The 16,262-nt window shown below is 23.3% G+C and overlaps 2 protein-coding genes across 5 annotated transcripts; one reads left to right on the top strand and one right to left on the bottom strand.

Moving 5' to 3' along the window:
- The first annotated feature begins 564 nt into the window (after positions 1-564).
- On the top strand, positions 565-12,626 carry LOC102672635 (protein nervous wreck-like). 4 transcript variants are annotated; one of them, XM_031514562.1, is made up of 23 exons: positions 565-772; positions 935-1,397; positions 3,409-3,411; positions 7,310-7,355; positions 7,427-7,512; positions 7,600-7,744; positions 7,831-7,967; positions 8,046-8,109; positions 8,188-8,316; positions 8,399-8,521; positions 8,698-8,801; positions 8,955-9,099; positions 9,198-9,275; positions 9,341-9,392; positions 9,483-9,586; positions 9,758-9,911; positions 10,015-10,187; positions 10,353-10,653; positions 10,857-11,071; positions 11,182-11,281; positions 11,349-11,486; positions 11,559-11,590; positions 11,692-12,626. In XM_031514562.1, exons 1-23 carry the CDS (start codon positions 655-657, stop codon positions 12,253-12,255), a joined length of 3,474 nt encoding a protein of 1,157 aa, XP_031370422.1. In that variant the 5' UTR covers positions 565-654; the 3' UTR covers positions 12,256-12,626. The 4 variants fall into 4 exon arrangements, with proteins under 4 accessions (XP_031370422.1, XP_006624483.1, XP_006624486.1 ...); XM_006624422.2 differs by lacking the exons at positions 565-772; positions 935-1,397; positions 3,409-3,411 and adding exons at positions 2,341-2,616; positions 6,390-6,487; XM_006624420.2 differs by lacking the exons at positions 565-772; positions 935-1,397; positions 3,409-3,411 and adding exons at positions 2,335-2,616; positions 6,390-6,487 and having other exon boundaries at positions 11,349-11,590.
- On the bottom strand, positions 12,401-15,294 carry LOC102673042 (3-hydroxyacyl-CoA dehydrogenase type-2-like). The gene is made up of 3 exons (XM_006624424.2): positions 15,107-15,294; positions 13,784-13,948; positions 12,401-13,332 (listed from the first exon to the last, which is right to left on the bottom strand). The coding sequence occupies exons 1-3, from the start codon at positions 15,110-15,112 to the stop codon at positions 12,739-12,741; spliced, it is 765 nt and encodes a 254-aa protein (XP_006624487.1). The 5' UTR covers positions 15,113-15,294; the 3' UTR covers positions 12,401-12,738.
- Positions 15,295-16,262: the final 968 nt, after the last annotated feature.

Raw genomic sequence — 16,262 nt, 5'->3', positions numbered from 1 at the left:
AATTATAGAGGTCAAGAGAAACATAAAAGTTATATATAAAAAAATATTGATAAAAACTTATTAAAGTTATAAATTCATTAAATAAATTAATTATAAATAATTATTCTTTTATAATTAATTTAAATTATAATAATTTAAATAAAAATAGAAAAAGACAACAGTATAACAAAAATAAAAATATCCCATATTTTAGTTTATATATATATTTTATATATAATTTATATATTTTTGTTTAATATAAACTTTAATTGTTTGTAACTTAATAAATAAACTTCAACTTAATTTAAACCATAATTAATAAAAAGTATATCAACTTGCATATTAATTTGTGTGTTTATTTTGGCCTCTTTAAAATTAATCTCCCAAAAATAATGTGAATATGAATATATTATCCCTTGTATATAGATATACTGTCTTAATATTCAAAAACATTTTTTTTAAATCTTTTAGTAATCATTTGTTATTAAAAAAAATTCATAAGCGATATATACAAATAATAAGATATAATGATTCATAGTTAGAATATTTCAAAACTTATTTATAAAATAAATCTTGGTAACACAATTTATTATAGGAGGATTATTACATGAATTATCTAATGAAGGTGCACGATGCCAATTTGAAGTATTTCTTGAAGATTTAATATTACCACTTATGGTAAATAGCGCACGTAGAGGTGATCGCGAATGTCACATTGTTGTTTTATTGGAAGATGATATTGTTGATTGGGATGAAGAATATCCTCCACAGATGGGAGAAGAATATTCACAAAGTAAGAATGTAAAAGATACTGATTTTTTACTTTTTTTTTTTTTATATTATCAAATATATTTCAGAATATTTGACCTTACTACAGTATATTGAATATATACAATAGAAAATCAATAATTTTATTGGATGTATAGTTTTTAATGAAGTGCTTTATATTTTTCAGCTGTTAACAGTACTGCGATGTATCGATTTTTCAAATATATCGAAAATAGAGATGTAGCCAAACAGGTAATGAAGGAACGTGGTTTAAAAAAAATTCGTTTAGGCATTGAAGGTTATCCTACTTATAAAGAAAAAATCAAGAAGAGAGCAGGAGGACGCGCTGAAGTAATTTATAATTACGTACAAAGACCATTTATTCATATGTCTTGGGAGAAAGAAGAAGCGAAAAGTCGACACGTTGATTTTCAATGTGTAAAATCAAAATCTGTGACTAATCTTGCTGAAGCTACAGCTGATCCAGTATTAGATGCTGGTGGAAATCCAATAGCTATCGCTCTTTTGCAAGCAACAGAACCAGTGCCTCAACCAGAAGTCATATTACCAGTCGGTCAAGATGTTGATGTTGAAGGTGCCATAGGTTTACCAGCTGATCAAGATCTTGGATCGATACCTCCTGATGAATTGCCATGAATATTGATTGTAGATAGAAATTAGAATGAACAGGCATGAAATTCGATTACCAAGTATTTATGAACTGCTTTCTTCTTGCGTCAATTTCCAAATTTAGTCGGATTCGCTTATCTCACAATTTCATTTTATCAATTAAAAGTTTCATCAATTAAAAAGTTAAACTTAAAATTATTGATTTTCAAAATAAGATATTTCATCATTCATTCCATTTTTATAAAATAATCGATATTAAAAAAAGTAAAAATTGTTTGAATATAATTATGTTTTAAATAGAAAAATTTTTTATGAGTTAAGCAAGTCTGATTTTGACACAGTCAAAACAATGTATAGTGAAGTTATCGCATCTTGTGGATGTCCAACTAATTTAAAAATGTCTGCTGTGACTTTTTTAATTTTGTATGTAACGTCACACGTTTCTCATAATTATATGTCAAATATGAAATAAGAATTCGTTTGGTATGTATTTGTGAAGGGTATTCCCTTTTTATACAATTAATAAAGTTGAATACTGTTTCCGAGATTGTTTTCTTGTTTTCACATGTTATTTCATATTATAAATTTTATTTATATATTTTATAAATATTTTGAAATTATAAAATAAAAAATATATAGAAAATAAAGTTATACTTAAATAAAGCATGAGGTAAATCGTGCATCTCGACTTAATAATAAAAGTAAAAAATTATAGATATTAAAAAAAATTTTTTATTGGATATTTATCAAATAAATTCATATTTAACGTTTTTCTAAAATAGTTTATTTCTTTAAATAAATTTATTTTAAAGAAGAGTATTTAAAAGATTCAAAAAGAACGAAAATAAAATAATAAAACAAATATATCAGAAAGAAGAAAATTTCGATTGATATCAATCGATGATAAAATTTCATATAAAAGGAATGATAAATTCTATCACGAAAGATCGGAAACATCGGGAAAAGTCGGAAAAAAGAGAATGAGAAATGCCGAAGACGTAGATCAAGAGAACGCAGGCGCGTATGCGATCAATAAATAGGCTAACTCAGTTGGAGAACAGGAGATCAGTAGCATACGAACACGCAAGCAGTGAGGGTGGTAGCGTGTGTAATATTGTGTCGGGTGAGGCGTACGAAAACAACAGAGCACCCCTCCCCGGCGGACGGTGTAAAACGGGCTGCCAGCGGTGAGGCTGCAGAGCAGGCCGCTCGTCCAGCATGCAACCACCACCAAGAAAAGTAAGCCGATGAAGTTGACATTTTTCTGTCTATCTTTGCTGTCCAATTTTTCAAATAATTTTTTCCTTTCTTTATCTTTATATCAAATTTTATTTTATATAATTATGCTTTTAATACATATTCTTCCAAAATGAATAAATTAAAATCTTCTCTAAGTAAAAAACTTCTTTCATATTTTATATTTAAACGAATTAAAATGAATGAATATAAAACTGTACAAATAGAATTTCTATATGAACTTTAAAATATGATATGTATTGAAGGAGGCATAAAAGAAGTCTCACTTCTTGATACGATCGAAATGTGCGAATTTGACCGTTTATCGATCTTTAGCGATATCTTATGGAAAAATTGACGTAAATGGTACTCGAACGTTACCACGATAGGGAAAATCGATGCGCACGGTCCTAGCCACGAATCTATATCAAAAGCTGACCTCAAAATGTATAGAATGGCCAAAGACCTGGGTTAATATCGTGTCAGATCGAAACAGATATGCGTCTCTATTGGTAATGACTTCTGCTTTTCTTTTGATTTTTTGTTTTTATTTCGTTTTAGAAATGTGGTTTATTTAAAATTTATTGCAAATTTAAATCCTGTCCTTGAAATTTCCATTTATCTCCTTTATTATATAATAGGACTATATTCTCATAGAAATCGATCCTAAATTTTGAATATAGAACGATTTTTAATGGCCATGTTTCTTGATCAGAAATTTTATATAAATTTCATTTGTTTTAAAATTTAAAATTTTTTAAATTGAGCAAGAAAAATAAAAGAGTTATTTAATAGATAGTAATAATCAGAATAAAAGTTCTTCTGGAAAATGTCTTTTTCTATATACAATTTTATACAAGATATCTAATTTTTGAAGCAAAGTATGCTGCAATAATTATTCGATAAATCGATAAATAATTCTTTTACTGTATATATAATTAATAGTTTATATCCACTTTCAATTTTCCCACATTCTGAAACATAACCTGAAGAATATATTGTGTAATTTTATATTTTTCCATTAATTAATTAAATTTGAAGAAGATATAGAAAATAGTCGGAAGTTTTCTCTTTTATTTAGTTAACTCTATTCTTTTAAAGAGAATTCTCCGATATATTTATCAAGATAGCGAGCCGGCTTTTCGCCTTACTTCATTACAATGAAGTTTCATAATTAAAGATGGGACAATTCCTGACCCACTTAGATTTGCCGAATGCCAATCAAGTAATAAGAATCCAAAATGGTTCGCAAAAAAAAATGCGTATTTTACTAAAATTGTTTGGAAAGCATACTTCCTTTCGGCGAAATTTAGTCTAGCTTCTTACGAGTATTCTTTTCTATTTGCTTTTCGCACGGAAAAAAGGAGAAGGATTTTTCTTCATGTCTTCCGGATAAGACATTTCATGTTTACCCTTCTTTATACTTGAAATTTTTTCTTTGACAAGAATATTCAAAGAAAAAAATTTTTTAAAATTTTTTTTAAATAATAAAATTTATAATAAAATTTTTAATAATTTACTTATTTATTAGATTGAAGTAAAATAATTTTATCATGATATATTTATTCTATTTGAAAAATATTTTTCTAAAAAATAAACTATTCTAATCTATAAATATTTTTGGCTATTATTTTGATCTATTTATTGCTTAAAATTCTTTATTGTAATATTATTTCACTTTCATTTAAGTACTCAAGTCTCATATAAGTTAAAAATCATCTTTTCATTCAATAGAAGAATTGAATCAAAAAGAATTATTATAATTAGATACAATTTTCTTCTTATCATTAAAATGTATTCAAAGTAATATCATAACATAAGTGATTAAGTAGTGGTAAATTTATTAAAAATTATATTTTATATATAATGCAAATGAATTAAAACAAAATGAATAGATCATTTTTTTTAAGTTATTTGATACTTCTAAATGATTAAAATAAAATAAAAAATTTTTTAAATTTGCATTCTATTAAAAAATGATGAAATAGATTTTCGATTTGCATAATAATCCCTAAAGTTATTATTATATATATTTTCATGTAAGGGAGAAGAAGAGGAAGAATAATTATATATACATATATGTATACATATTTCTATATCAAACAAATTCAAAACTTGATTTTCTATTTGATTTTCAATTAGAAAATCTAATAATCTAAGAAAATAAATAAAATTTCAATAAGCAGTATTTTTCACTTGATGTATTACAAAAAATTTTATTATTTTTTTTATTTTATTAATTTCATTATATTTCACATTTATAAATAATTTTGATAAATGTGATTCATAGACAAATTAATTAATACAATAATTAAAAATCATTGTTATATTTTATAAATATATTAATATTATAAATATTTTTTATATTTTATATAATATCTTTTATTATATTTCTTTTTAAATGAATTATAACATATTATTGTTATAATGTATTATCATTTCAAATAAATAAAAACTTTATTTTAAGAATTATTATGATATGATAATGTGTATCATGATAATTTAACTATTTGCATATGTATATAATTTTAAGATGTGTTATTAACCTAAAAAAATTAATAAATATTGAACTAGACGAAATAGATGTCCCTGCATATTAAAAGAATATTCATCAAAGTTCACAAAGTCAATAATGAGTTCTGATGCGTAAGAAAATATCGATATACCTATCTGCACTATAAAATTGAACTTGATTTCCAACGATATTATGGCTAATCAAAGCGTAATCCTTACTCACTTTTTTACCCGACAATTAATACTTCGACGATACAGAAATCGATAATCGAACAAAGAAGAAATGATTTTTTAATTTATTTGTATTTGAAATAATATTTTTTATTTAGAATATATTACACGAATAAAAAATAATAAAAGAATAAATAAAAATAATAAATAAAAATATTTTATTTTTTATTAAATATTTTTATTAAATTAATATTTATATTCATAAATATTATTATTCAATAAATGCATTTCATATAATTTTGTATATTAATATCTATATCAATATCTATATCTATATTTTTATTTACATTTAAAAATAGCAGATTATAAAAAATAATTTGATCACTTTGAATATTTAATATAATTTTGATAATAATATTTTTTCTTGATATAGTATATTGTTTTTTATAAAAAAATTATTAACTTAAAAAATGATTAATCTTTAATAAAAAATATAAATCTGAAAGATATTTTAATTCGAATTTTATAATACTTATTGTATGGAAAGCATATCAGTATGGAACAGTCAACGAATAAACGATTATCTTTTTGCAGTTTCTTGTCTTTTATATGATAAGTTTTATAAAAAAATAAAATATCTTCTTAAAATTAATTTTTTGTTAAAAATATATTATTATTTTTTACTTTAATAAAAAAAATAATATAATATATCGATTAATATATTAAAAATTATATAATTCCATTTAAGAAGTGTAAAGCTGACTTTCATATAATATCTGTAAAAAAATTATTAATATGAAATTATAATTATATATAATATTATTATATAAATGAATGAGCTATATATTTTTCTTGAAATATATCTTTATATATATGATATATTGTTAATTTATCATTGAAAAATTAATTTTTTTAAAATTCCTGAAAAGAATATGTTTCGGTTTATTATAAAAATCTATTTATTAATTGTTAATCAATTTATTGTATTAGGACATTATTTTTGTATATTTTACATATATGATATTGTACATTTATGATAAATATAAAATATAATTGTTTGCAAATAAGGAAACGAATTAATAATTTTGCAGGGAAATTACACAAAATTTCTTAAAAATGTACACGCAGAACAAGCGGCAAAGTTACAAGCGAAAAATCAACATGAATGCGACCTTCTAGAAGATATACGGTAAGTCTTATATAAAAAGAGGATTAGATAAAAGCTTTAAATATTTAAATCATTTTATATCACCGATATCTTAATTTCTTTATATTCTTATTTCTAATAAATATTTTTCTTATATTATTTGTATTACAAATATTTTAATAAAATAAATTCACATTTATTTTGTTATATGTTTAGTTTTGTGTAAGATTTCCTAATATATTTCTAGAGATGGGATATTCGAAACTTCTTAAAACTCGAAAAATTTTCGAATTTTTGCAATTCAAGATTCTCGAAACTCAATTAAAAAATAAATCGTATAAATAGCTTATGAAATAATAACAAATTTTTTTCTGTTTTACTAATAATAATCAATTTTACATATAAATTTTAAATTTATCTCAATTTCTTATCTGTTTTATTTTGGCATGATTTGATCAATTAATAGTTTATAAAAAAAATAAAAGTTAAAAATTCAATTTTTTGTAAACCAATAATAAATTGAATTTGAAGAATATCAAAAATCAAAATTTCTTAATATTTTAATTTTTGAAAAACTATTTTTTAGAAAAAGAAAAAAAGAAAAGATGGATTTTTAGTCTCGAAAATCTCATAGTTTCGAAAATCTCGCAATTTCGAATATATATTTTACGATTTCAATCAAATTTCCATCTCTATTTATTCTTTTCTAAAATATTTCCTTTATTAAAAATTATTATTTAATTTTAAACAATTCTAATTTTTTAAAAAACCTTGTATATTGAAATTTATTATTATATTGAAATTTACATTTGAAAATTGTAAATACTTTACGCTGCATTATGTTTCATAGTGCATATTTTTCAGCAACTTTACAATAAAGAAGTCTGCAATTGAGAAATCATATTCGGAGGTAATACTATGTAACGAAAACTATATTTCAATACTTATACAATCATTAATGATTAAAAATTTTCATTTTAGGCACTTCTTAAAATATCTTCTGCATATTTGAATAAAAAAATACCAAATATTCCGGATCTGAAAGTCGATGGAGCAGAAGAAAAATGGTAAATTTTATTATTTTCTAATCAGTGAAAAAAAAAAAATAATTAAGATATTAATTCAATATAAATCAATATAATTGTTAATTTTAGGAATATGTGGAATGTTTGGCGAACTGTCTTAGAAGAAAATGAGAAATTGGCTAGAGCGCGATTAGCAGCAGTAGAAGTTTTCCAACAACAAATTGCTGACGATGCAAAAAGTTTAAAGTTACACAAACTACAAATTTCTAAGAAGGTATATTTTCCTTGAATAATATATTGTATATCAATCAAAAAATAAAAAAATCAAGAAAAAGTGAATAAGATTATTTTTCCACTTAGGCAATCGACCAATTAATGATAGTACAAAAAGAATTACAAATCTGTGTACAAGATGTAGACAAAACAAAGAAATTGTATTTCGATGAAGAACATAGCGCCCATGATGTACGCGACAAAGCGAAAGATATTGAAGAGAAGTATGTATTTATATACATTTATTTAATAGATATGTTCTAATTTTGTAACAGTTAAAATCTGATATTGACTAATTCTAGATTAAAAAAAAAGAAAGGATCTTTTTTCCAATCGATAACATCATTGCAGAAAAATAGTGCAAAGGTGAAGAATTATTATGAGAAACATTATAGAGTTAAATAATTTTTAATGATTTACAATTTGTACAATTATCATTTTCAGGTAAGCTCGAAACGTGATGCTTTAGAAGAAAAATCAACAGGAGCGCGAAATGATTATTTGCTTAGTCTTGCCGCTGCCAATGCACATCAAAATAGGTATTTTGTAGTTGACCTACAAAATACTATGCAAGTAAGTGCCTTTTTTTATTATATAATTTTTTTTCTTATTATTCTTATTTGTAAAAAAAATAAAAATCTTTTTTTTTGAACAGTATTTAGAACAAGGTGTTTATGATAAAGTTGCAGAATATTTAACGCTAATGGGTCGTACAGAACTTTTAACCTGTCTAGCTACACAAAATAGTTTTGGTAAAATTCGTGACCAAGCACAACAAGTGAGTACAAAATACAAAATTTTAAAAAAACCATGGAATTTATATATCATTTGTATCTATATATCATTTTACTAATATTAATATTCATTATATTTTTTAATAAAATGATCAAACATTCAATTTATTTATCTCATTCATTTTCTATTTTTTTTACAGTTTTTTCTTATTTTTTACAGCTCACAAGAGAATACAATATACAATGCTGCTGCTTGTATTATCCTGTTTTAAAACAACATATACAATATGATTTTGAACCATGTGACAATGATCCAATAGAGAGGTTTATAAATATTATAATAAATATATAATAAATATAAATCGTATTGATAAATATATATCGTATAATAATATATATAATCGTATATATATAATATTTGAATTATTAATTTTTTTCAATTATATTTTATGTATAATTAAAAACAAATTGTTACAGGATAACAGCTGATCATTCTGCTGCAGCTACACTTGGAAAAGAAGCTCGTCGTTGGTCGACGAGAATAGCTCGTGAAATAAATAGCATCCGAGAAAATAATAGGAAATTACAAGTTCTACTACAATTAAAAGAATCTGGACAAAAGGTTAATAGACAATTGATCATCACACAAATCAATTGAATTATTTTTTTTTTCATTATTTTCTTGAAAATAATTTATTAATAATTTAACAATAATTACAGACTGATCCGAATGATCCACAAGGTCCAGATGTAGATACAAAAATCGATGAACTGAAACATATTATACGACGTGCAGAGGTAAGATATGGAATGAAATGTGATTCATATTAATTCTTTTCCTTATTTGTTTATTTGTTCATTAGACAGCAAAACTGAAGGCAGAAGCGAGAATAGAATGTCTTCGAAATGGTGGAGGTTTGTTACATATCATTTTTTTGCTGAACATAATAGATTAAAATAAATTATATATTAATATTATTATTTTTTTCTATTTGTGACTTTTAGTAAACGTTGATGAATGGCTACAAGAGGCAGAAACTTTAAGTGTTCAAGATATGCCACGTTCAGCTAGTTCTCTTTCTGTTAGAACTGATGCCTCGGGAACGGCGGTAAACCGTTCATTAAACTTTATTAAATTTTTAAAATTATCAATCTTTATTGATATATACATATATATATATTAATATTAATATATTCATATATATAATAATATGTAATATATATATTATTAAATATTGTAAAAAAAATTATTATTATATCATTTATATTATTTTATATAGGAACATCCGTCCTCAGATTCATTCTATGATAGTGATGGAGATGGAGGAAGTGATTTGACAACTGTTGAACGACCAGGCAGTGTACGAAACGTTCCTCAACAAGAAGAAGAAACAACAGAAGAAAGGCAAAGACATGATAGTGAAGAAGTTGATGGTATAGTATAAAAAAATCATAAATCATAACAAAATAATTATAAATCATAACCATATAATTTCAATTAGAATATATTATTTATATCATTATTTATGCATGATAGCTTTGCTTGAACAAGAGAAACAACGAATAGAACAACTTACAGTGGGTTGGGATGATCCGACGGCTGTAGATTGGGATAATGAAGAAAAAGAAGAACAGATTGAACTTCGCGAAACATCTGAAATTCCTTCCACACAACAAATATACAAATGTACTGCGCTTTATTCATATACGGTATGAATACTTATTGCAATGAAAATTAATATTTTACAAAAAAATTTTTATAATAAAAAAAAAATTTTATCATTAAAAAAATAATTATGTATTATATGAATAATATTTGTTATTATACAGTGATGTTGTTATTATACAGTATGTTATACAGTAATATTTGTACAGGCACAAAATCCTGATGAATTGTCAATTGTTGAAAGTGAGCAATTAGAAGTTGTTGGTGAAGGTGATGGTGATGGATGGCTCCGAGCACGAAATTATCGTGGTGAAGAAGGCTTTGTTCCTCAAAATTATCTTGATGTTGAAAGAGATACAACATCCAGTCTTACTTCTCAAGGACCAGGTTTGGTACAACAAATATCCTTTTCCTCAGTAGATTACACTATCGATGATCATGATGCAGTAGATCCAGACGCTAATCTACATGTGACAACATCAGAAACTATTGTACAAAATCATATAGGAGGTAAATTTATTTCTGACATAATTCATATAATTTATGTAATTCTCATTCAAATAATTAATAATTTTAATTTAATTTTTTTTGAAATTTTAAATTAACCATATAATTTAATTACAATAATATTTATATATATATTAAATTATTAGAATAATATATTTTAATATTATTGTCATATTGAAAATTGTATTATTAATTTCTTTTTTTAGAAATAGAACAATATTGCATTGCTCTTTACGATTATGATGCTACATGTGATGAAGAACTCAGTTTTCTCGAAGGTGATATTTTAAAAGTCTTAAGAAAAGAACCGCACGATGTCGACGATGGATGGTGGGAAGGAGAATTACGTGGACAACGAGGATTATTCCCATCTTTAATCGTAGAACCTTGTGCTGCAGATGGTTCACCTTTAACTCCACAGGTTACATTTCAATTAATAAATAATTTTAATATATTTTTTAAATTAATATTGCTTTGCTTGTTTGAATTCTATAATTCTCATTTTTAGTGCTCTTTATTTTTTTTTATCAGGAGAATATAACACCACCGAGCTCTGCACCACCAGTATTTACACCACCCGAAGTTCCAGAATTTTTATTAGAAAATGAAATAACACAAAATATGATGAAAGGTAACATTTGATTCTTAAAAATAGAATTATTATGATAAATGTTATTATTATTATTTAATATATATAGAATCACAAAATGGAAAATCTATTAATGCAAGCATCGAACATCGACAAGAAGGATTCATGATAAATCTTTCAAAGGACCAAAGAAGTCAATATGGCTCACAGTTTGAAGCAGATCAATCTGAAGGGCCTGGTATAATAGGTAAGCTTCAAATTATTATTATTATCCTATTTATATTTAATTTGAATGTATATATACCAAATTGCTGCTTAGTTGTAGAAGTATCGGATGAATTAGGAACGAAGGTAAATGGAATTTTTTAAATGAAAGTTTAACGAAATTTATTTAAAAATTAATAATTTGACAATTTTAATTTTAAATTTAACCATTACATTTCTATTTTTAGGTAGATGATGAAAAAACAAAATATTTAAATACTGATGATCAATCGAAAGAAGATTTCGGACTTGGCGTTGCGCAAATTGTAATTACTGCAGCGACGCCAATGGAAGAAGTTGAACATCCTTTCCCAGGTTTAGAAGAAGCTATTGATGATACAGTGAAATCGACGGAAAGTTCTGATGGTGATTTACCTTCAAGCACAAATACTGATGTGAATGAAAGTGATTGCAAAGAGGCTACCGTGATAATAGATGAAAAAGAACAAGAAACTACAGAAACAACCGAAGATATTGAAGAGAAATCAACAGTCGATGATTTACCAACAGACTCTGCACCATTTCCAATTAGTAGCAGTTCTGGTAGTGAAGCAGATTCAACATCTGGGCCAAGTACAGCAGATAATTCTCAATCTATACCATCTCGTGGTACTGTAATCGAAGTACAAGAAACAGAAGATATTGAAATTGTACCAGAAAAAATGGTAGTGGGAGGAAGGGCAAGTATTCCAGATGAATTACAACCTGACCAATTAGAAAAGCTACAAAATTTGAAAGAATCGAATGCCTAGGATTGACTAGACCTCGGAGATCCTGATTATCCTGCCTTATCAAATAAACTGGCTCTTCCGAAAAATCATCAAAATAAATTTCAGCATTTACTGGAATTTTGGAAATCTCCAGAGGTTATTGGAAAGAAAGACTAATGAATAATGGAACAATTAAATAATTTTTATGTTAATATTATGTACACAACTTTTTTGCTAGATGATATTCTAGTGAACTATTTAAAGAAAGATGTTGCGACTTTTGCAACCTATTTACAACACATTAATGTACAGTTATAAGGTAATAAAGAAAATTGTCAATACCTATAATAGATGAAAACTTTTCGTTGTTTGTGTATATTTTAAAAGAATTATAATGGTGTTGCATGTAAAAATGTTAATTGTTTTATTTCTCTTTTATATATTTTTTATACAATTTTCATTTAAAATATCCATATTTTTCCTCTTTATCCAATTCCATTAAATAAAATTACAGAACAATTTTATTTAAGGTTGCATTCTAAGAGCACCATCTAATCTTATCACTTCTCCATTGAGGAGAGAATTTTCAACAATGTGTTGAGCTAATTGAGCATATTCATCAGGACTACCCAATCTCCTTGGAAATGGTACTGATCTCATTAAATAAAGACGCACTTTTTCTGGTAAATCTCCTAGCATAGGTGTATCAAATATTCCAGGTGCAATTGTAACAACACGAATACCAACATTAGAAAGATCGCGAGCTAATGGTAAAGTCATTCCAACAACTGCACCTTTACTGGCAGAATATGCTACTTGACCAATTTGTCCTTCAAATGCTGCAACACTTGCTGTATTAATTATTACTCCACGTAATCCATCTTTATCTGGTGTGTTGTTATACATAATTGGTAGACATAATCTAATAACATTAAATGTTCCAGAAACATTTACATTAAGCACTTTGTTGAATTTATCTAAATCATGTGGTACATTTTTATTAAAATTATATATTTTGTGGGCAACAGCTATTCCTGCTGCATTTACTATGATATTCAATTTTTTGAACTTCTTATCTATTTCATTTACAACAACATTTATATCTTTTGCTGATGTTATCTAGAAAAAAATACAAAATATTCATTAATATAAAAATACTATATTCATTAATATAAAGATATTTTCAGCAATATTTGAATGTATAATATTAAATTATGTACAAAATTATGTACAATATTTAATCAAAAAAAATTATATTTTCAATTTCATTTTATAATAATTTTTAATTATATTAATTGTAATATACATGCAATAAATAATACCAGCAATACAAAATCACAATATTTAATTACTTATTATTATTTAATTATTTATTAATTAATATGATTTAAAATTTCATTAATGTTTCTTTATTAAATTATTAAAGTAATATTTTTTATAATTATTATTATTAGTAGTAAAAATTTAATACTACTTAATATTAATGCTAATATTATTATATTATATATTATTATGATTTATTATATATTATTATATATTAGTATGATTTGTGATTTTATTTTATATTTACATCTGCTGGTGTAAAAATAACAGATTCTCCAAGTTCATTAGCAATTTCATTTCCTTTAGATGTTGGTAAATCTACAATAGCTACTTTAGCACCATTTTTTATAAATCTTTTTACAACACCAAGTCCTAATCCAGAAGCACCACCAGTTACAAGAGCAACTAATCCCTAAAATATATATAAAATTAATTTCTTATTTAAATATTTTTTTTAAGTATATATTATATGATTATTATATTATGTGCATAAATATAAAAAACTAATAACTTCGAAAATAATTATTAAAATATTATAAAAATATATAATTATAAAAATATTTTCATTAAATTTTCATTAAACAGTATCTAGAATATTTACTTTTTTAGTTATAATATTTTTATATTTTTTCAAGACAATCTTCATTATAAAATTATATGAATAAATAAAAAATTATGATATATTCAAGATGAGACAATAACTTAAATTACTTTGAATATTTCTGTTATCTTTAGAATAATCTAGATATTTAGAGAAATTTCAATAGTTTATTGAAAGTTATATAATACAAAGAGTGTCATAATATAGCAATTTTTTTAAAAGTGGAGATTTTCAAAGATTCAAAATTTATCTTCATTTTTTAAATGGTATATTATACTTTTTTATTTCTAGTAAAATACTGAATTAATAAAATATAAATTAATACAAACCAATAATAGATAACAAATAAACAAATTAAGATAAAAATCAATATCGAAATCAATGTTCGTTTGAATCGATGAATATTAGAATCATCGGATTCTAATCCATTTATTATTATTTTACGATTATTTATAGAATATCATTTTATTAAGAATAGAAAATATAAATAAAAAAAAATATAATATGTCACTTAAAAAAATGAAGATATTTTAAGATATAATTTTGAAATTTTTAATATATAAAAAAATTATTAATATTATATTATAATTTCTATATTATATTACGTCATCAATTTCATTATCATACAATTTTCATTAACAAATATCTCTAAAAATAATAATATAATAATAATATAATCGAATATAATTTTCGAGATGAAATTCCATATCATCTATATATATATATTTTTTTTAAATTTATACAAATATCAAAGTTTTTAATTATTATTAATTGAATCTTATTTTCACAGAAACATTTTAAAAATAAGTGTTATATTAATATAAAATAATAAATATTTAAAACAATCAAAACTTTATACATAATATGTGTGCAATAAAAAATAGAAAATTATATATATATTTTATATAAATGAAAAAATTTTCATTCATAATAATAATATTAATATATTAAAAAAAAATTAGTACTTACTTTCATTATTTTAAAAAATTCTATTCTATTTTATAAAAAAAATATAAAAAATGTTTTATAAAATCGATAATAAAATCACAAAAATGAAAAACACTTTTAATATCAAGTATTTCGTCTTATAATTAATGGAATGGAACAGATCGAATGAACAATAGAAGCAGAACTGGTATGCGAGACAAAATGGCGATCATACCAACTCAAACCATAACGTACACTTTTATCATTGTCGGCCATTTTATCCTATTGATAATTCTATGAAAAAATGATTAGAAATAATAAGCAAAAAGTTACTTTATCTACTATATATATATATATCTTATATATCTATATATATCTAAGTATATATATATATACTTATCTACTATATATACTATATATATAATAGGTAAATTAAACACTTAAAAATAACATAATATATAATACTCATAAAATTATTATTATTTTTTTTAAATTCTTATCAACAAAAAATAAATTGATAATATAAAGAATAAAATAATTTTTTTTTGTATAGATATTATTCAATTTAGGATTAATATTTTTACAAAAATAATTGAATTATTTTATTATTGAATAATTGAAGTATTAGATAATTTAAGTTACATAATTTTGTTTTTATTTATTAAAATAAATATTTATTTAAAAACAAATGTTAATGAAAATGAATTTATCATATAATAAAAAAATATTAATTTAAGTTAAGATTATTAAATTATGAACATTAAACATTAGATATTATATTGTTTTACAAACTAATCAATAGTTAGTGATTTAAAAAAAAGATTATCATGATGTTATTTGCTGATTCGTTGAACATTGGAATTTGATCTTAAGCAGAAGACGAAAATAAGAGGAGTTTCTCAACATTCGTTATCGCTAACTTTAAGTTTCGACAATATTTAAAATCTCATTTATATTTTTCTTTTGAAATCTTTCTATCTTATTCAATTTTGATAGGTCCTATTTTTTCTTTCACGCATCGAATTAATAGATACAATTCTTATCAATATTTTATGATTATTAACTTATTTTTCAGTATAATTTAATTAATAAAAATATTAATAATAATAAAATTAATAATAATAGGATTAAATTAATTAAAAAATAATATTAATAATAATATATATAATATATATATAATAAATATAATATAAATGTG

This window comes from Apis dorsata, unplaced genomic scaffold (genome assembly GCF_000469605.1).
Source record: "Apis dorsata unplaced genomic scaffold, Apis dorsata 1.3 scaffold_1057, whole genome shotgun sequence".
Lineage (NCBI taxonomy): Eukaryota > Metazoa > Arthropoda > Insecta > Hymenoptera > Apidae > Apis > Apis dorsata.
The sequence above is the reverse complement of the archived record's forward strand: the minus strand, read 5'-3'. Positions and strand labels throughout refer to the sequence as shown.